This window comes from Eumetopias jubatus, unplaced genomic scaffold, assembly GCF_037043125.1.
Source record: "Eumetopias jubatus isolate StellerSeaLion01/CBP00866 unplaced genomic scaffold, mEumJub1_p1.0 scaffold_6, whole genome shotgun sequence".
NCBI lineage: Eukaryota > Metazoa > Chordata > Mammalia > Carnivora > Otariidae > Eumetopias > Eumetopias jubatus.
Genome location: NW_028274812.1, coordinates 98,434,177 through 98,453,934, shown reverse-complemented (window position 1 = coordinate 98,453,934; position 19,758 = coordinate 98,434,177). Strand labels below are relative to the sequence as shown.

Sequence of the window (19,758 nt, the reverse complement as noted above, 5' to 3'; positions counted from 1 at the left end):
CTTCTGAGAGAGAGGCCCAGGCTCCCGCTAGGCCCCTAAGACCACAAGCCAATAAGAAGAAAATGGGGGCATGTATCGTTCAGTACTACCTTGCCCAAAGACAGGTCTGGCCGTTGCTTCTGGGAGTTGATCTCTAAGCCGCTGGACTGTCATGTCTGATGGGAACACCTCTTTGCCTGGAAGCCCTGAGTCAGCCAGATAATAACAGCCAGATTTAGGGCGAAAGCTTTGAGCCACACCAACAATGCAGTGTAGGGTGGGCACTTTGGGTCATGTGGTGTTAGCTCCACTCTGGAGGGCTGGAGACAGACCAGCCAGATGGGCCGTCAGTCATCCCCAAGTGATGGAGTGCCCCCAAAGTCTGGACTCAAGGCTCCGGTGAGCTTCCCTGGTTGACAATACTCTGTTGCTTTTCCTCAGTTTTTTAATTTCCGAAATATCAGATATGCTAAAGGCAGCAATTCTTCCTTTTCCAAAATAACTTCGGCTCTTTACACATCTCTCCCCTACTCTGTGCTGAACTGTTCTAGAGCAGGGGCTCTGTTCTAGGGTTCTGCCTCCTGGCACCCTGCCTGGCACATAATAAGTGCTCAATTAATATATGAGACCCAAATCAACACAGGCTAAAAGCTGTATTAATAAACCATATTTTTAGTTCTGAAATGCAAAAAATTAGCAGCCGACAAATAACAAAGTTGGGTAGTAAGAAGATAAAAGTAATATCTATATTACTTTTTTATTACTATTTTTATTATATATATATATATAAAATTTTCTCATACATGCATCAAAGACCACTGGGGGGATACACAAATGATAACTACATTTGCCTGTGGAAACCGAGTAGCTGGGGGCCGGGGCCGAAAAGACCACTTCCAACGCTGTACCCTCTTACGCTCTTTTGATTTCTGAACCATGGGAATATGTTATAGATCCCAAGAAATGTAGTCCAAAAAAATTCTGGCAACAGGGCAATGATTTGTAAATTCTTTATTTTGGCTAATATTGACTGCCTTCATTACTACCACAGATTTATTATAGCTGAGAGGAATTATTCACTAGATATTCTGTTGTTATTAAACACCAAAAATTAGGAAGAGATGGGAGGGCTTTTAGAAAGGGATAAGGAGAGGGGGGAAGAAGCTCAAGGGAGAACACAAGGTCCTGCTCAGCCTGGTTGTCAGGAAATGAGTCACATCAGATCTAACTGAAATGCCAGTCTCTCTGAAAGGGCTTTCAGGAAAAAGGTGCGTTAACAATTATTCACCGGACAAACCAAAAGGTCAATGAATGTTTCTAGAAAAGATCTTGGCATGAAAGACCCATCTAAGGAACAGTTCTACATAGCACCATGACAGAGCTGGGACATCAATTAAGACGTTATTATGGACACAGCAATCTCTAGAGGCTAACTCTCACTCACAGATGTATGTGATGTTTTATGGCATAAAGATGTTGTAGACGGTTCTCACGTAGATGTCATCTGGAGGAGGCTTCTTCTTGCTGCCAGGTTCCAGGAATTTCTTAATTGTTGGGATATTACTTATTTTCACTGTGAACTCCTGCAAAAGGAAAACACAACAGTCCGAGGTTAACAGCAAAGGTAATGGTAACTACAAAAATACAGTTGTGTAAAATGGCCCATGAAAATTTGTTTGAGAAGTATTTGTTACAGGAACCCAACCAGAAATGTAATCCAGCAGCTGCTTGGGGTCTGATCTCTTGGTGTGACTGTTTATGATCTCTATCCACAATGGCTGGGATCTAGACCAGGTGTTATACATGCAAACCTCATGGTTCAGACCAACATGTGAATTTTTTTCAGATAGAAAAATAAAAAAGATGCTTAGATTAGGATTATGATGCTTGCTTAAGAGAAAAAAGGAAACATCAGTACCTTAAATATACTCATCTACTCAGAGAAAATGCATGAGCCATTTAAATAAAAGTACTTTAAAAGGTCATCATATGGTGCAATTTCCTTTTTAAAATTCAGCATCCTTGGACTTTTTTACTCCTATTAGCAAATGAATCCTCTTTCTGGCTATGTATGGGAGATGTCCAGTTGCATTTTTTTTAGTGGCCTAGGGCTCAGACATCAGATACCAGGTATTTATGTAAACCATATTTATGGAAATCATATTTTCCATTCACAGAGTCAAATCTTACCACTTCTCAGTAATTGAGAAGAAAAGTCTATTTGAGCTAGTAAAAAATTTCAACCATATGAAGAAGTGTATATCCATCAAATATAGTTATTCTAATAAAATTTTTCAAAGAGGTCATTTATTAAAAAAGCTACTATAAATGTCTATAATGTACAAAGAACAGGCTTAAGCATGCACACAAAGATACACAAACGTACATACATGTATCACTAATACTGACAAAAGCGAATAGTTATGTCAAAGCTATGTAAATGACAAGTGTCTCTTTTTATCACTCAAACTCTTTGTATCATCTAATTTCAAATACTATACCAATATGTAGAAGCTATTTCTATTGGATTTATTATTTCAAGATTTACCTGAGGTCATGTATAATAAAACTTTTGTGACTTCTGACTTTTTTTTTTATACACTTTAATCAGTATAGGAATGACCCTTTAATTCAACTCAGATCTGGTGTTAGATTCTGAAGTCCTGGGGCGCCTGAAGGCTCAGTTGGTTAAGCAACTGCCTTCAGCTCAGGTCATGATCCTGGAGTCCCGGGATCGAGTCCCACATCGGGCTCCCTGCTCAGCGGGGAGTCTGCTTCTCCCTCTGACTCTCCCCCCTCTCGCGCTCTCTCTTTCTTTCTCTCTCTCATTCTCTCTCTCAAATAAATAAAATCTTTAAAAAAAAAAAAAAAATTCTGAAGTCCTTTAATTAAAATTGTATTTAGGTGCAGCCACTATGGAAAACAGTATGGAAGTTCCTCAAAAAATTAAAAATAGAAATACCATACAATCCAGTAATTCCACCACTGGGTATCTACCCCCAAAAATGAAAACACTAATTTGAAAAGATATATGCAGCTCTATGTTTACTGTAGTAAACAGTAAACAGCCAAATTATGGAAGCAACCTAGGTGTCCAACCACAGATGAATGGATAAGGAAATGTGGTATATATATATATAAGAACATTACTCAGCCATAAAAAAGAATGAAATTTTGCCACTTGTGACAACATGGATGCACCTAGAGGGTATTATACTCAGTGAAATAAGTCAGAGAAAGACAAGTATATGATTTTACTTATATGTGGAATCTAAAAGACAAACAGAAACAGACAGACACATAAATACTGAGAACAAACTGATGGTTGCCAGAGGGGAGGAGAGTGGGGGTGATGGGCAAAAAGGGTGGAGTGGGAGGTACAGGCTTCTAGTTATAGAATGAATAACTCACAGGAATAAAAGGTACAGCATAGGGAATATAGTCAATGACATTGGAACAGTGTTGTATGGTGACAAGTGGTAGCTATACTTGTGAGCATAGCATGATGTGTGGAGCAGTTGGATCACTGTGTTGAAACTGGCATGATGGGGCGCCTGGGTGGCTCAGTCATTAAGCGTCTGCCTTCGGCTCAGGTCATGATCCCGGGGTCCTGGGATCGAGCCTGGCATTGGCTCCCTGCTTGGCAGTAAGCCTGCTTCTCCCTCTCCCACTCCCCCTGTTTGTGTGCTCTCTCGCTGTGCCTCTCTCTGTCAAAATAAATAGAATCTTTAAAAAAAAAAAGAAAAAAGAAAGAAACTGGTATGGTGTTAAGTGTCAACTATACTTCAATAGGAAAAAAAACTACACCCATGTTAAAAAAAAAAAAAAATATATATATATATTTACACAGATGTGCCTGGGGTATAAGCTTTTTTTTCTTTTTTTAATTTATTTATTTGAGAGAGAGAGAGAGGGCACAAGCAGGGGAGCTGCAGAGGGAGAGGGACAATCAGACTCCCCACTGAGCAGGAAGCCCAACAAGGGGCTCGATCCCAGGACTCTGAGATCACAACCTGAGCCAAAGGCAGACGTTTAACCAACTGAACCACCCAGGTGCCCCTATGTCTGGGGTATAAAAACAAGTTGTTAGCATCATGGATAGAAAACACCAATAGGTCCCTGGGCTATTTCAGGGACCTACTGGTATTAAAGTCAAATTAAAGAATGTGTGCTTGTCTGCAAGAGGAAATGAACAGACAGCTAAACAATATAATGATGGCTATTGCTTTGTTGAAGACTTCAATTCTTATGTCTGGATGCATGTATTTAAATAGTGGTGGCTGTCCTCATTAGTGTATCCAAATGTATTTGCTAGACTTGGGAAAATTATTTTTTTCTAAAAAAAGCGTAGGTACTTGGGAGACTCTGGAAATCTGATATATTTCTCTTTGATAACTTAGTCATTTGAGCTATATAGGGGATTGGCAACCTTTTCCTATAAAGGACCAGTGAGTAAATATTTTAGGTTTTGCAAGTCATATGGTCTCTATCAGAACTACTCAATTCAGCTGTGGTAGTGCAGAAGCAGCTGTAGACAATGCACACATGAATGAGCATGGCTTTGTGAAATTCAAACGTCATGGAATTTCATGTGTCATGAAATATTATTATTCTTTTGATATTTTTTTCAAACACTTAAAAATGTAAAAACCATTCTTAGCTCAAGAGCTGTACATAAACAGGTGGCAGGCCTGATCTGACCGTGGAGGCTGTAGTTTGCCAATCCCCCATATAGAAGAAAGCCCACTGGTCTGGGAGAAAGGCTATGGTTCTAGACAGAACTGAGGCCCCCACTAACTAGGCCATCTCAGCTGCTGACTTCTTTACCCTCAGCTCTATTTCCTCCTATCTATACCGAAAGAGCTGGATGAGATTGGTTGTCTAAAGCCCCTTTCTGGGGACAGCTGGCCAGTCAGTTAAGCATCTGCTTTTGGCTCAAGTCATGATCCCAGGGTCCTGGGATGGAGTCCCGCATCAGGCTCCTTGCTCAGCAGGGAGTCTGCTTCCCCCTCTGCCTGCCACTCTCCCTGCTTGTGCGTTTGCATGCTTACTCTCTCTCTCTCTGACAAATACATAAAATCTCTAAAACAATAAAAAAAAAAAAGACCTCTTCTGCTTTGAAGTTCTATGATCAATCTTGGCGGAATAATACTGAGGAATAAGTGGAGCCACACACAAGTCTCTCCTTGGAACTTCTGGGAAGGGAAATGGTGGGAACTCTTTGGGTGCCACTTATTGGCTCTCAGAACTCAGGCTGGGATGTTTCCAATTTGAGAGCACGTTATTTCTAACACTGGGACTTGCCAGTCCTTACTGGCAAACTGTATGGAGTTTGTTTCAAGAGCATAGTTACAGAACAAAACTAAGCTAAAACTCCTTGCAAAGGTACATGATCTTTCAGCTCTAAAGATTTGGGGACCAGAAAAACCATTTTTTTAAAAACATTTTATTTATTTGACAGAAAGAGACACAGTGAGAGAGGGAACACAAGCAGGGGGAGGGGCAGAGGGGGAAGCAGGCTTCCTGCCAAGCAGGGAGCCTGATGCAGGGCTCAATCCCAGGACCCTGGGATCATGACCTGAGCCAAAGGCAGATTTTTAACTGACTGAGCCACCCTGGCGCCCCTCAGAAAAACCATTTCAAGTCTGTACCTATATTTCATGAACTAGAATCTAAAAATGTACATACACACCCCCCCCCCCAGCCAACCAATCAACAGACACTGAAAGAAGGTCTACGAGTTCTGGGCCGATATTCTAAAATGTGGTTTTATTTACCTGGAGATGAGGAAATGCAGACAGGATATTGGGGATTTTCTCTTCTAGAGCCAAAATGGTTTGGAGTAGAATCACGTCCGCAAGGCTCAGCTGGTTACCAACGAGAAACCTTTGCCCATGATCCCTTAAAACCTATAGAACACAAATGTTTTGCATTGCATACAATACTTTATATGGAGAAACTGATGAAACTGTTGAATCAGTGCAGTATCTGAGTATTTTAAAAATAATACCAACTAAGAGTAGGTTCCCCATATCAGAGAGAGAACGCACAAAGGGTGTAGAAATGGAACTACTGTAAAATGTCTGCTTTATATCAGAATGAAACCCTGAAAAGGGGAAGAAAATATTAATTCTGGATTTAGCATCCAGTGCTTTAAAAGGATACCCCCATTCCATAAATGTATCTACAGAAATGAGTTAGGGGCAACAAATTCAGGAGGCTGGGGGATGTGATGTAAGTAAGCAACAGGTCTCCTTTAAGGAATCTCATCTCATTTGCCAGCTCTGTGTTTCTACAAACATCAGGACTTGTAGTCATTAACTAGATATGACTATTAAAAAAGTAGGCTTCCTTTCATATCTTCCAAGACAGAGAAAACCAAAAGCATCAGGGCTCATCTTGACCCCCATTTTGAGAATATGTAGGTTCAGAGATTCATAGGGATAGATGATGATGGGGGAGAGGCAAGGAACAGTGGTAGAAGGGGGGGGACTCCTTTGCAGTGAACTCTTGGATGCCCACATGTTGAGTGTGAGTGTGTGAGGTGTGTGTGTGTGTCTGTGTGTGTGTGTGTGGTGTCTGACAGGGGCTCTACATACAACCCCCAATCAAATACAGCTACTGAAGCTGGAGTGGGAGAGCACAGTGAATCCAGAATTGTAGTCAGAGGCCTGTCTAATCCTGGCTCCCCACCTTAGGCATGTCATTCAATCTGTCTATGATTCCATTCCATTATGTGTCCAAGGGATATCAGTTTGTAGCTGATGTGTTGGGAGGAGCCCTGACTTAGTCTGGGCCGCAGGAACATAGGGACCAGCAGTGACCCTTCACTAAGGCACCTGTTTCTACCTCATCACATCCACATTTCTACATTATCATATTTTACATTCACCAAGTGCCTGTGGGCAAGAGACTGTGACACCAAGCGACAGAAAAGCCCAGAAAATACCTCTCCTTCTTAAATCTCATTCCACAGAGATGGCCAGAGGAGATCTGCCAATTCCCTATTTTTACACTCTCTTCTTTTTTTAACTGAAACATTTAAAACCATTCCTCTCAGCTGAGAAAAAGAGCTTGAAGCTCAGAAAGGCAGATATATTAAGATGAGGAAAATAACAAAAGAGGAAACAAAAAGAGCAAAGGGAAGAAAAATAAAACAACAATGGTCTTCTCATCACATCAAACTATCAGGTAGGATGTCTGATACACAATAGCCATTCCACAAATGTTTGTGGGATGAAAGAAGGAAGGAATTCGGTAGTTTCTGCTTTGCTGTATCTCACACAAGGTGGGCTCGTGGTGAATGTAAGGACAGTAACACACCCATGTGGTAAACCCATATTTTTTCCAGCCTTCTGAATAACATGGCCCAAGGAGCATCTGAGGGGCTTCAGGACATCCTGGCTTTGTGCTGACAGCTACCTACCATCAGCTCTCAGGAATCCAGCAAGGTTAGTCCAATGGCGCTCAGTGTTACATTGCCCTGAGCAGAGAGGGGCATTAGGGGCAGCTCCGTTGTAGTCTGGTTAGGCTGTGCTCATGGGCTTCTCTGCCACCTACCTTTTCAAACACAGGAAAGTATCTAATTATAGCCTTCTGGGCCATGTTAACCACTTCCTTTTGTTGATCATCTGGTTTTAGAAAAGGATGCATGATAATCAGTTCCAGCAGATCTAGCGTCCCCTCCACGTACATGTCAATCCTTAAAACAAAAAAAGAAGTTTCCTCAGTTTCCCCGAACTCATTGGCTTCCACAACTAAGAATCCAGAGTGCTTTTCTCTTAAGGCTCTGCCTACTGAAGTGCCCAGAAGCATTTATCTATACCTGTCTCCAAGAGCAAAGATGCAAAATCAATTCTAATTGTAATTCAGAAAAATCTGTCACAAATCAGAAAGCACAAGAGTCATGACGTCCCCCTCTCCCGGGCCCCTAATCCTCTACCCTTACTCCAGTACCCATGCTTGGTGTGGGTGGATTTTATATTTATAAAAATAGCAGAGATCATTTATGGAATGCTTGGTGTGTACGAGGGGCATGGTGCTAAAAAGCTCTACACCCAACATTTCATTGACTCTGATGACATTATCAAGTATGTGCTATCCATATAATGTATAGGACCCTCAGCGGGATTGTGGAACCCAGCACCTTGCCCTATATCATGCATTTTAGGAGGTACAAGGACCAGGCTTTGAGTTCAAAAATATAATTGAATTTATAATCAAGGCACAGTATTCCTGACCTTGACTGGTGTAGCAGCTTCCTGTTCTTCATACTTCATGATAATAAATTTGTGAGAAAGGTAAAAAGCAGTATCAAAGCATTTAAAGATGCTGAAACCTGAAACAATCATGGCCCAAAGAGAAGATCCAGCATCTGAACTCAATTCTTCTCTATCCTTTTACCAAGACTCTCTGTACGGATTATTCCCTGTTTACACTAATGATACGAGACACAAAGGAGACGGGGCGTGCTATGGAGACTTGCTAATCAGCTAAGGTATCAGTGAGTGACAAGCGAGAACACTTGAAAGGGACCACAGTACAGGGTTCTCTCCTTGAGGTCCTTGCCAAAGAGGTGATGCTTATCCGCTATGTAGTGGAGGATGCTTCGGGTCTGCACCAACTTCATTCCATCAATTTCGACCATTGGCACTTGTTGGAACAGCAGGTGATTTCCTGAGAATGGAGGCCCAGAGTTAGAACTGATCTCTTCCCTGTCCCTGCGCCCCCAAACATGCCCAACCGAATGAAAAGGGACCGTGGGGTCAGAGCCTTGGGAACACTGCGATGCTCCCTGATGACAGATAACCTCAACTTCACTTGGGGGAGCAGACTGAACCATCAAAGAAACCTGGAAACCAGCACTGTTCTAAACCTTCCTTTTTCATTTTCACCCCAGGGGGAAATACCTACCCACCATGGCAAGGGGTGGAGAAGAATGCAGTGAAGATATTTCTGCAGGGCTGCCTTAGCCAACACAGCAATCAGTAGCTGCTGCATGCGTCTAGTGAAACCTAAATTTAATCAAAATTCTGAAAAATGTAGAATTCCATTCTTTTTTTTTTAAGATTTTATTTATTTATTTGACAGAGAGAGAGAGAGAGAGACAGCGAGGGAGGGAACACAAACAGGGGGAGTAGGAGAGGGAGAAGCAGGCTTCCCATGGAGCAGGGAGCCCGATGCGGGGCTCAATCCCAGGACCCTGGGATCATGACCCAAGCCGAAGGCAGACGCTTAACAACTGAGCCACCCAGGTGCCCTGTAGAATTCCATTCTTTAAGCATGCTCGACACATTTCAAGTGCTGAGTAGGCACACGTGGCTAGCAGCTACGACATTGGGCTGAGAACAGGTTTCCACCACTGTAGAATTTTCTACAGATTGCACTGCTTTAGAAAATCTGAGCATAAAACCCAAGTCACCAACTGACACTCGTGTACGCACTGGCTCTTCCACAGCCACAGACCACATACGACCAAGTTCGAGGTCAGAGATCGAAAAGCAACCCATTGCTTTCTTCAACAAAGAGAAGTATTGAGGTTTGTTGTTTATACATGCAGAGATGCAAATATAGGCTTGCCCAGCCCTCAAGGGACTCAAGGATGGGGGGTACCTGAGGGTCTGGGGGAGATGAGTACTCCGCACAAGCCTAGCGACGTCAGGCCAGTGTCACGCATGAAGGCTGACACTGCAGCTGGTCCCTCTCCGGGGAGCCTTCAGTTGGGCCGAGAGACCCTGCTGATGGCTGGGAGGGAGGCTACTTACAGAGTCGCTGGGTAACGGAGCCTGGGCATGGAGGGAGAGGGGCTGACCAGGAGTTAAAGGGGGGCCTTTCACTGAATTCATTTGTCTGGTATTCACCCCAGTGTAAGTGGGGACCTCTGTCTGCATACTTCAAGCAGACACCGGTGGGTGCCTCAGACAATTTGGAAGGACCGAGGTGGGGAAGATGAAGAGGAGGGAAGGGATGAAGGAGAGGACAAAAGCGGGGAGGGAGAGGTCAGGGTCGGGCAGGAGGAGGGGAAAGGGATGGAGAGGGCTGTTCACCTGACGGTTCACCCCCTTTAGCTCTCAGGAAATTACTCACTAAAAGTGATTTCCCGGCAATTTCAGTCATTTCTCCCCCTGGGCTTTAGGATACTGTCCTGAATGTTCAGTGTCAGCATCTTTGCCCTTCCACATAAAGATCAATTCTTAAACAAAATCATTCTTGGGGCTCCTGGGGGGCTCAGTCGGTTGGGCGTCCGACTCTGGATTTTGGCTCAGGTCCTGATCTCAGGGTCGTGAGGTGAAGCCCCGCATCGGGCTCTGTCCTTAGAGGGGAGTCTGCTTGAGAGTCTCTCTCTCCCTCTCCCTCCACCCCTCCCCCCTCACGTGCACGCATGCACACGCTCTCTAAAAATAAAAATAAATCTTTAAAAAAGAAAACCTGGGGAAACAATCAATATTACCAACAGTTATTTCATTTCCATACTCACCATCCTGCAACTTCTGCAACTGTTCTTTTGTTTCTAAGAATTCTTCATCAAACTAAATTAAAAGAAAAAAGATACCCCCCCCCCAAAGAAGGCATAAATCATTACAGGATCAGGACTGAAAATACCAAGTCAAACTGTCTCAGAAGCAGAGAGAAAGAACAACACTTAGCACCCACATCTTGGTTTCCCACTATAAGAAACCAGGGCTGGGGCACCTGGGTGGCTCAGTTGGTCAAGCGTCTGCCTTCGGCTCAGGTCATGATCTCAGGGTCCTGGGTTTGAGCCCCCTATCAGGCTCCCTGCTCAGCAGGAAGCCTGCTTCTTCCTCTGCCCCTCCCCATGCTTGTGCTCTCTTTAGCACGTGCATTCTCTCTCTCTCAAATAAATAAATTAAATAAAATAAAATAAAGAAAAGTTTAAAAAGAAACCAAGGCTCCTGGGAGAAAAGGTTGATGCTGGTAGATTCAAAAGCAAAGAAGAGCTCAAAGACCAATGAGATATGGCAGGCAGAGGCATGCAGGACCCTACTTGAGGCGAGTCCTTAGCAAAATTTAGGACAATTCAAGCATCAGAAGAGTAATATCACTTAGGGATCATCACACACACCAACAAAAAAAAAATCCCTGTGTCCTTAAGTGATGATACTAAAGAAGGTAGAAGAAAAAGCTCTTTTTTATAGAGGAATTAGTGCTAACTAATGATAAAATTAGGATATTACCAATTTGTAACCTATAACTGATTCTGATAAGTATCAAAATGGATGCTGAAATCACTGAGTTATAAGGCACAGAATATTCAAACAACCTTGAAGTCTCAGCCCACAAGTTAATTATGACAAAGGAAAAATGTAGCTTTGTGGTAAAAAGGTCTGGAGATCTCACGGTCTATCTAACCAAGTGATCAAACTTAGCTCCCCACTGGTGGACATGGAGATGTTGTGTGCTTCCTGCTGTGACCAATAAGAAGGGCATAGTAACACTGTAACCCAGATCTAACTGCAAGGTGAAAATCAGGCAGAGGCAGAAGTGGGGCACTCTGCAACAGAGATGGCCGGGACTCTCAAACCTACAGAAAACTTGTTTTGGGAGCACCTGGGTGGCTCCAGTCGGTTAAGCACCTGCCTTTGGCTCGGGTCATGATCTTAGGGCCCTGGGATCAAGTCCCGCATTGGGCTCCCTGCTCAGCGGGGAGTCTGCTTCTCCCTCTTCCTCTGCCTCTCCCCCTGAGTCTCCCCTCTGCTCATGCTCTCTCTCTCTCAAATAAATAAATAAAATCTTTAAAAAACAACTTGTTTTGTTTGTGTTTAAGCTTCTTCCAGGCGTGCAAGGTTTGAGAACAACAGGTTTGACGGATTTGCCTCTGCCATTTCCACTCTACGCTCTTCCCCACTTATCTGGCTCTCCTTTTCTAGACCTCCATTCACTTCCCAAATGAAAACTTGAGGTCCATTGTCCAAGGACAAATCTTTATTTAAAAGAGATTTGACTTTAGCCAGGTAGCCCTCCTCTGATGATTCTTCTTTATGGAATCTGGTTTCCAAGTTCATGCAAAAGAGTCAGTTTCTCCTTCCCACATTTCTTTTCAGTTAAGTCAAGGAAGGGCATGGGAGGGAAAAAGGAATAAAAAGCAGGTACAATTCTAGATAAAAACAGACTAAAGAGACAAAATAACCAAACACCTGAATCCTGATTAGATCCTGGATATTGGGGGCAGGGGAGGGTGGGTGGGCAGTTATAACTGCTAAATAGGTAACAGGTATATAGACATTTGGGAGACAGTATGGAACTTTTGAATATGGATCATATATTGCTATTGCAAAATTAGTGTCAATTTATTAGTTGTGACAGTGATACTACAGTTATTAGAACAATTACTTTTTCTTTCTTAGGAGGAAAATACATGTTGATGTCTGCAACTTCCTTTCAAATGGTTGACCAAAAAAAAAAAAAAAAGTAGAGAGAGGAGGGGAGAAAGCACATGTAGCAAAATGTTAACAATTAGTGAATTTAGTTGAAATGTGTCCATTATCCTAGCTTTTCTGTAGGTTTGAAAGTTTTCAAATCAAAAAGTTGGGCGGGGGAAGAAACAGTGGAAGCATGTTCCTCTTGCACATTAAAAAAAAAAGTGTTCTAATGCACTAAAGTGATTCATGTCAAGAAGGGGAGACCTCCTCTCACCAAGTCCCCAGATGCCTCCCCACCCATGTCTGTCCCTATGCTGCTTCCCCAAATTGTCTGAGGGAGGGGCAGAGCTGACCAGCACAGAATCAGCAATCCTCCCCTCTTCTGGCTCCACTACCTGACTTGGGGGTTGAATCAAGATAATGGGGTATCGGAAGGGCTTCTGCTAACTGGCAGGATCCTCATGGAGCAAGAGGGGTCTGGTAGGAACTCCATCTGGTGCCTGCTAAGCAGCAACCTCAGGGCAAGAATGTTCAGGGCAGGGCACCTGGGGGGCTCAGTTGGTTAAGTGTCTGCCTTCGGTTCAGGTCATGATCCCAGGGTCCTGGGATCGAGCCCTTCATCGGGCTCCTTGCTCAGCGAGGAGTCTGCTTCTCCCTCTCCCTTTCTCTCTCAAATAAATAAATAAAATCTTTAAAAAAAAAAGGAAAGAAAGAACGTTCAGGGCATTTGTCCAAACAGACAGATGTAGTGCAGGTGGTGCTCCCTCCGTACTACAGCTCGCAAACTTTTATAACCATGATCATTTAGAGCAAACAGGAAGGGGTGTGTGTGTGTGTGTGTGTGTGTGTGTGTGTGTGTGTGTGAGAGAGAGAGTGAGAGAGAGAGAGAGAGAGAGAGAGAGAATCCAGGCCTACTCTCAGAGATTCACATTCAGTAGTGAGAGAGACTAGAATTGTACATTTTTTAAAGCAAATCTTTCTAAAGGGTTCTGATTCTGGCTTTTGACTTCCTGGGAGCATTATGCAAGAGGGGTGTGATCTCTCACCAGGGACACTCTTGTGTCCAGCTTTACAAAATGTGATCAGTAAGAAGCACCTGGCCTGGGAACAGCAGATGAGAGGGTAGGAGAGGAAAGAAAAAATCACAAGGCAGAGCTTGGAGGGAGCTTGGTATTGTGCAAGGCTGCAAGGACAAACACAGTACGTCGACCTTTGCTCCCTAACCAGGGTACTCTTCCCAGTGGGATACTTTGGAGACCTGCCCTCTTGCTCACCACACCACTCCCTCTTTAGCACTCTGTCAAGTTTATGGGAATTGCCCAGAAGCCCTGAGTTAGGAGTTTGTGGGACTTGAGTCTTCTTCTACATGTGTTACTCTCCCTCTTTTTTTTTTTTAAAGATTTTATTTATTTATTTGAGAGAGAGAATGAGAGAGAGAGAGAGAGCATGAGAGGGGGGGAAGGGTCAGAGGGAGAAGCGGACTCCCCGCCGAGCAGGGAGCCCGATGTAGGACTCGATCCCGGGACTCCAGGATCATGACCTGAGCCTAAGGCAGTCGCCCAACCAACTGAGCCACCCAGGCGCCCTGTTACTCTCCCTCTTAACAAGGGGGATGGGACCAGGCTTCTGGGGGGGGTCTTCAGGCAAATAAAGCCCCAAGCAGCAATGAAGCAACACTTGGCAGACAGCAACAGCAATGCCTACAGACCTAAACCAAGTGACTGAGAGCGAGGATGCTGACTCTCCGAATCAGGCAGGCTGCCTTTCAGCAGGTTTTGGTTACTGAGTGACTCACCTGTGTATGCTTTACACATCAGGCTCAACCCAGCACTGTGACATTGGGAATCATGAACTTACCCAGTGGGCTGCCAGCCCATCCTCCACAACTGTTTCTGTGCTTAACTAAACATGTGCTTTAGAAAAGGAAAGTGGAGGCCCCCTCACCAATACTACCTTTGGGGAATGGCTCCTATAAACCATGTGGCCGGCCCCAAGTAAGGGAGGCTAATCTAGGTCCTTTCACACGGGTCGGAAGGGTGGGCTTGGGACCTGCTGGGCCAATAGTCTGCCTCACCTGTGTGTCTACTGGGACTGGTCTACGGGAGGTGGGTCATATGACCCATGTTCTTTTTTTGTTTAACTTACTTAGGGTTGGTTTTTCTACTGCTGTCACCAAGAATCTTGACTCATACACAGGGGAGTAGGAGGAATAGGGGAGAATGAAGGTTGGAAAGAAAGGATTTGACAAAGGATTGTATTAAATGCACAAGTAAGACACCCATTGCAAACCTATTAAATAAGCCAGACCTGCAAACTCAGAAGCACACAGGGAAAAGACGGGTGACATCAATAAGCCAACCAGGTTCAGGTCATGGGACCAAGAATTTTTTTGCTCAAGGGGCGCCTGGGTGGCTCAGTTGTTAAGGGTCTGCCTTAGGTTCAGGTCATGATCCCGAGATCCTGGGATCTAGCCCCGCATTGGGCTCCCTGCTCAGCGGTAAGCCTGCTCTCCCTTTCCCACTCCCCCTGCTTGTGTTCCCTCTCTCGCTGTCTCTCTCTGTCAAATAAATAAATAAAAAGTCTTTAAAAAAAAAAAAAGAATTTTTTCACTCTCCTAACACAATTAGAAAAATCTATCCTGAGACAACAGGGAATGATGAGGAGTGTAATGAGCTAGAAAGGTCCATCTATAGTGGCAGTCCTTCCTTACTCAGATTTAGCAATTACAGCCCTCTGAAAATGAGGGCCTAGTATCATCAGATCTTCAAATATAGCAAGAGAAGTCAGAAATCAGAATTTGTATATAAAAATGATACCAACTGATTTAGCTAATTTTAAAACACTGTATAGTGAGTTAGAATGATATGCGAAGAAATCAAAACCAAAACCAACCAAACAAAACACAAAGCCTCAAACCCAACAACCCTCATTTGCCATCTTTGGAGGTTGCTAGGGTAACAACCGAGTAGTCTAAAAATTGATAAAGAGACTATATCAAGCATTTACCTGACCTTTCCCATATGAACTGTACTTCAAGGGAATTAAATAGTTAAGTTAAAAATTACTCTTTGTAAGAGAAACACGGTTAATAAATTCAGATACAATGATAGAAAGAAACAGAAAAATCACCATCTTATAATCCCTAATGATGGTGATGATAAATAGATGCTAAAACGGCTAGTTGAGAAGGTAACAGAGGAAATTTTGTAATGCATGGATCAGGCTGACGTCACCAGAACATGCTGATCAAGCCCAGCATTGCTGAAAAGGAGACAGTCAGACATCATGCATCCCTTGATGTCGTATAATAAAAACATGTTCCCAGTATCCCTATGATGGAGTCCGGCAGGCAAAAACAAACAAACAAAACTTTAGAGATAGAAAAAATGAGCCTGGATTTGATCACAGCTCTCGGTCCAACTAGCAGTTTACAGGAAATATAGGAATAGAATATGTTAAAATGAGGGTAAAGCAGCCAAATCTAGAATGGGGGAAATTCTACAGGGCAGTTTCTTCTACAAATAAATGGCACTAAAAACAAATACAGACACTTAGCACTCAGCTCTTGGTTGCTAAAACCATTTGGTGGTAAAAGGGACCACGATTCCTTGGAGAAATACCAGACTCTAGGGCGAGGGCAAGGAAAATACAAGATGAGCCTGGAGCATCTTGAAGTGTCAGAAAGTAAGAGAGAGCTGAAGGGAAAGAAAAGAAAAGGAAGCGTGGAGCCATGTACACAGGTGGGATGCAGGAGCCAACCTGAAAGAGCCAATGGCCAAAGTGGGACAGTTTGGGCAAGAAAACATTATTATTGGATTATAACACAAAGCATAAAATAAATACTATAAACTTACGTCCATACTGATATAAAGAAATGCTTGAATAGATAAATGGAGGAGGAAAAAAAAACCAAATCTCTCTTATGTAAGAATTCTAAATGCAGATACCTCCCCCTCCAGCAGGTGTGGTTTACTTCCCATCCTTTTGAGTGCGGGCTGAACTTAATGACTTGTTTTGAAATAATAAAGAGGAAAAAAATCCCTTTACAAGGAAGAAACCTGGCAGACACCACCTTAGCCAAGTGACCAAAGTTAACAGCACCAGGGATAATTCATGTTAATATCACCCCTAATATGATGCAAGGAGAAGGGCACTTGACCTCTGTGCTGGTCCTCCCCCAAACCCCAAACCCCAGTCCAGTCAACACCAAACAAACCCAAACTAGGGAGTTCTACAAAAATTCTGATCAACAGTTTTCAAAACTGTCAACATCATGAAATAAAAGAAAGACTGAGGAACTGTGACAGATTGAGAGAGACTTAAGGAAACATAGTGACTAAGTATAAGATTGGATCCAACAACAGTAAAGGACCTGATTGGCAAAACTCATTAAATTTGAATAGTCTGCAGTTTAGTTGCGCACCAATGTTAATTTCTTAGTTTTGACACGATCACGTAAGATGATATCATTAGGGGAGACTGAGTGGTCGTCCACTCATATAAAGACAGATATGAACTGTCTTTATAACTTCACTATAAATTTAAAATTATTCCCAAATATAAAGTTTTATTTTTAAAGAAATGCAGAGGAAACTGTTACAGATTTTAAAAACGCTGAAAGAAACATAACCAAATGCAATGTGTGGGCGTGATTTAGATCCAGACTGGAATAAACTTACCATAAGAAGACCTGTTTGAGACAATCAGGCTGTTCAGATATTAATAAGGAATTGTTCATTTTGTTGGGTGCAATTGTGGTACTGTGGTTATGTTTTAAAATCCTCATCTTTTAGAAATAAAAACTGAAATACTCATCACAGATGAAAGGATATGATGCTTGGATTTTGCTTTAAAATATTCCCACAAAACAAATGGAGGAGATGGACGAGACAAGAGCAGCATTTTAAAGCAAGTGACTGCTGAAACTGGGTGAGGGGAAATGCATGGCCATTTTTTCTCAGCCTCTGTACCAACTCAACATTTCCATAAATAAGAAGCTAAGAGAACAAAAAGAAAGATAAAAACACTGTGGTTCAAAGCCTACACTATACTAGACAGACAAGAAGGCTCAGGGTTAGAAGCCATTGAAGCGAAGAGGAAATTTACCTACAGATTGTGTTAAGTCACGAAAGTCGTCCCTGGCAAATTTCAGGTTCATTCCTTTTCTCCTTATTAATAAATACTTACTGGTGGCAGATCAGAAGCTAATGATTAAGTAAAAAGTCTAAAGTAAAATAGAATTCTATCAACCACATCTCATTTACAAAGAAAAAAAAACCTGGCAAGGAAGGCATCTTCTGACTCAACCAAGCCTGTCTGTGTTAGGGGAGAGAAAGCTAGAACAGGACTCCGCCATTGATGTTTTCCTCAAAAGTCTCAAAGTTGTACGACAAATCTGTGAAGAAACAGCATATAGGGTACCTCGACTCCAGCGGCAGCTAAAACCCATCTTACGGATTCCATCCGGCCTCTTCCGTTAGGATAGTGGAGTTTGGGCTTCGCTGCCATGATGGCCTTTCAGGCTTTCTGGGGGAAAAAAACAAACACACACACACACACACACAAAAACCAAATGCGCAGCTCCTCGTAGACGAGCAGTCTTATTTCGTGTCTTCAATTCTGTGCTCACGGCCTAAATGAATATTCAGGATTTTGGCACAGGAAATCGGTTTTGTTTTTTGTTTGTTTTGGTTTTTTTTTGTTTTTTATGACTGCGTTTTCCCTCACTCAAGAAAAACCTACCACCATTTCCAAATATTAAAAGAAACAACCACCTTGGTTTTCACACCGTTTCTACTTATGACTTCTTATTCTGAATCTTGGGAAGCTGGGGACATTGGTTATATAGATATTTGTGCCAGCAGAAAGGTACTTCATAGATTAAGAACATCATATACTTTGACCTTGAAAATTTTAAAATTTCCAAATTCGGCCCGGAGAGGCAAGACGTGGAGGGCCGCGGGGAATTATGCACCCTTTGGAACCCTTGCAAGAATTCAGGCTCTCACATGCATCATCTTTATTGGTTATCACAGCAACTGGGAGGTGGACGGGCCGAGCAATACTATTGTCTGCAAAATGTGCGTCCGTTGTCCTGCCTGCGGTAGCTTCCCCCTGGGTCCCGCACGTCCCCCACCTCAACTGGGAGTTGAGCCTCCCACCTTCGGAACGCGCCCAGGACACGGACTCAGCCACCCGAGACTACAGTCCTGGGCTACCCGGGTCCCCGCTCAGCCCCCGCTACACCGGGGCTTTGGGAGGATCCGAGCTAGTCTCCCACTGAAACCGGTGGATTCAGACTCCGCAGAGCGGGTTAATAAAAATACGCACACGGAGCCAAGAATGACCCCAGCCCCAGCAAAGGAGCCCACGTCTGCCCAGATGGGGGCGGAGGCGCCAAAAGGACCGGAGGGAGGGAGACGAGAAGGGCTGAATGGGGGCTGGGAGAGTTGCGACGGACGTTGGAGTAAGAAGCTTGGGGCGGAGGAGTGGAGGGAAGGAGAAACGCGGCGAGGAGAGAGGGCGGGTGGGGGCGGCAGGAGGGAGACAGACCTGGAGACCGCTCGGAGCTCCCGGAGCCGTACAAAGCACTCCGCGAGCAGTCTGCAGCGAGGCGGGGCCAGCTGGCCGCCGGAAGGCGCTCCGGTGGGCGAGGCTCCGCGAAGTTTCACCAATAGAGACGGCAATGTTTAGCATGCCCCACCCATCTGCAAGGCATTCTGGATACTATGAAAACAGCCCAAATTCAAGGCAATTTCAACAAAAATTTCAGTCTTATGAGGAATGAAATGGCCCTTTTAGGTTGGTTAGATTACAACTTTAGGTAAAAGAGACCTGGTAGAGATCCGGTATGGTTAAAAACAACTCGACCTAAGCGAAAAGAAAAGTTCCTCTTAGGCTTTATATGGCTTTTGCACAGAAGCGTTTCTCGGATGTGAGGGCGATCTGGCTGCGACATCTGTCACCCCATTGATCGCCAGGGTTGATTCGGCTGATCTGGCTGGCTAGGCGGGTGTCCCCTTCCTCCCTCACCGCTCCATGTGCGTCCCTCCCGAAGCTGCGCGCTCGGTCGAAGAGGACGACCTTCCCCGATAGAGGAGAGGACCGTTCCTCGGTCAAGGGTATACGAGTAGCTGCGCTCCCCTGCTAGAACCTCCAAACAAGCTCTCAAGGTCCATTTGTAGGAGAACGTAGGGTAGTCAAGCTTCCAAGACTCCAGACACATCCAAATGAGGCGCTGCACGTGGCAGTCTGCCTTTCTTTTGCCAATAAAATCCTAAGTATTTTACCAATCTTTGACAAATAGCAAGTACAAACGACACCTTGCAAATTCATAACAGCTATAAATAATTCCTAACAGCCATAACAAATTTTGAGGGCTATTAAAGCAGGCAAAGTA

At 43.7% G+C, this 19,758-nt stretch overlaps 1 protein-coding gene across 5 annotated transcripts; it reads right to left on the bottom strand.

The window, feature by feature from the left end:
• Positions 1 to 973: 973 nt before the first annotated feature.
• Positions 974 to 18,984, bottom strand: LOC114204428 (glutathione S-transferase A4). 5 transcript variants are annotated; one of them, XM_088023941.1, is made up of 7 exons: positions 18,912 to 18,984; positions 10,457 to 17,991; positions 8,893 to 8,993; positions 8,523 to 8,655; positions 7,540 to 7,681; positions 5,757 to 5,888; positions 974 to 1,562 (listed from the first exon to the last, which is right to left on the bottom strand). In XM_088023941.1, the coding sequence occupies exons 3-7, from the start codon at positions 8,897 to 8,899 to the stop codon at positions 1,440 to 1,442; spliced, it is 537 nt and encodes a 178-aa protein (XP_087880067.1). In that variant the 5' UTR covers positions 8,900 to 8,993; positions 10,457 to 17,991; positions 18,912 to 18,984; the 3' UTR covers positions 974 to 1,439. The 5 variants fall into 5 exon arrangements, with proteins under 5 accessions (XP_087880067.1, XP_027953348.1, XP_027953349.1 ...); XM_028097547.1 differs by lacking the exon at positions 8,893 to 8,993 and having other exon boundaries at positions 10,457 to 10,508; positions 17,781 to 17,991; XM_028097548.2 differs by lacking the exon at positions 8,893 to 8,993 and having other exon boundaries at positions 10,457 to 10,508; positions 17,781 to 17,885.
• Between the last annotated feature and the right edge of the window lie 774 nt (positions 18,985 to 19,758).

Coding starts and splice junctions, on each gene's coding strand:
- LOC114204428 (XM_088023939.1), bottom strand. CDS start 8,821: ATGGTTCAGTCTGCTCCCCCAAGTGAAGTTGAGGTTATCTGTCATCAG. Junction 7,682..8,522: donor GACCTCAAGGAGAGAACCCT/GTACTGTGGTCC, acceptor TTTTGTTTTAAG/GATTGACATGTACGTGGAGG. Junction 5,889..7,539: donor ACTTTCCTGTGTTTGAAAAG/GTAGGTGGCAGA, acceptor TGTGTTCTATAG/GTTTTAAGGGATCATGGGCA.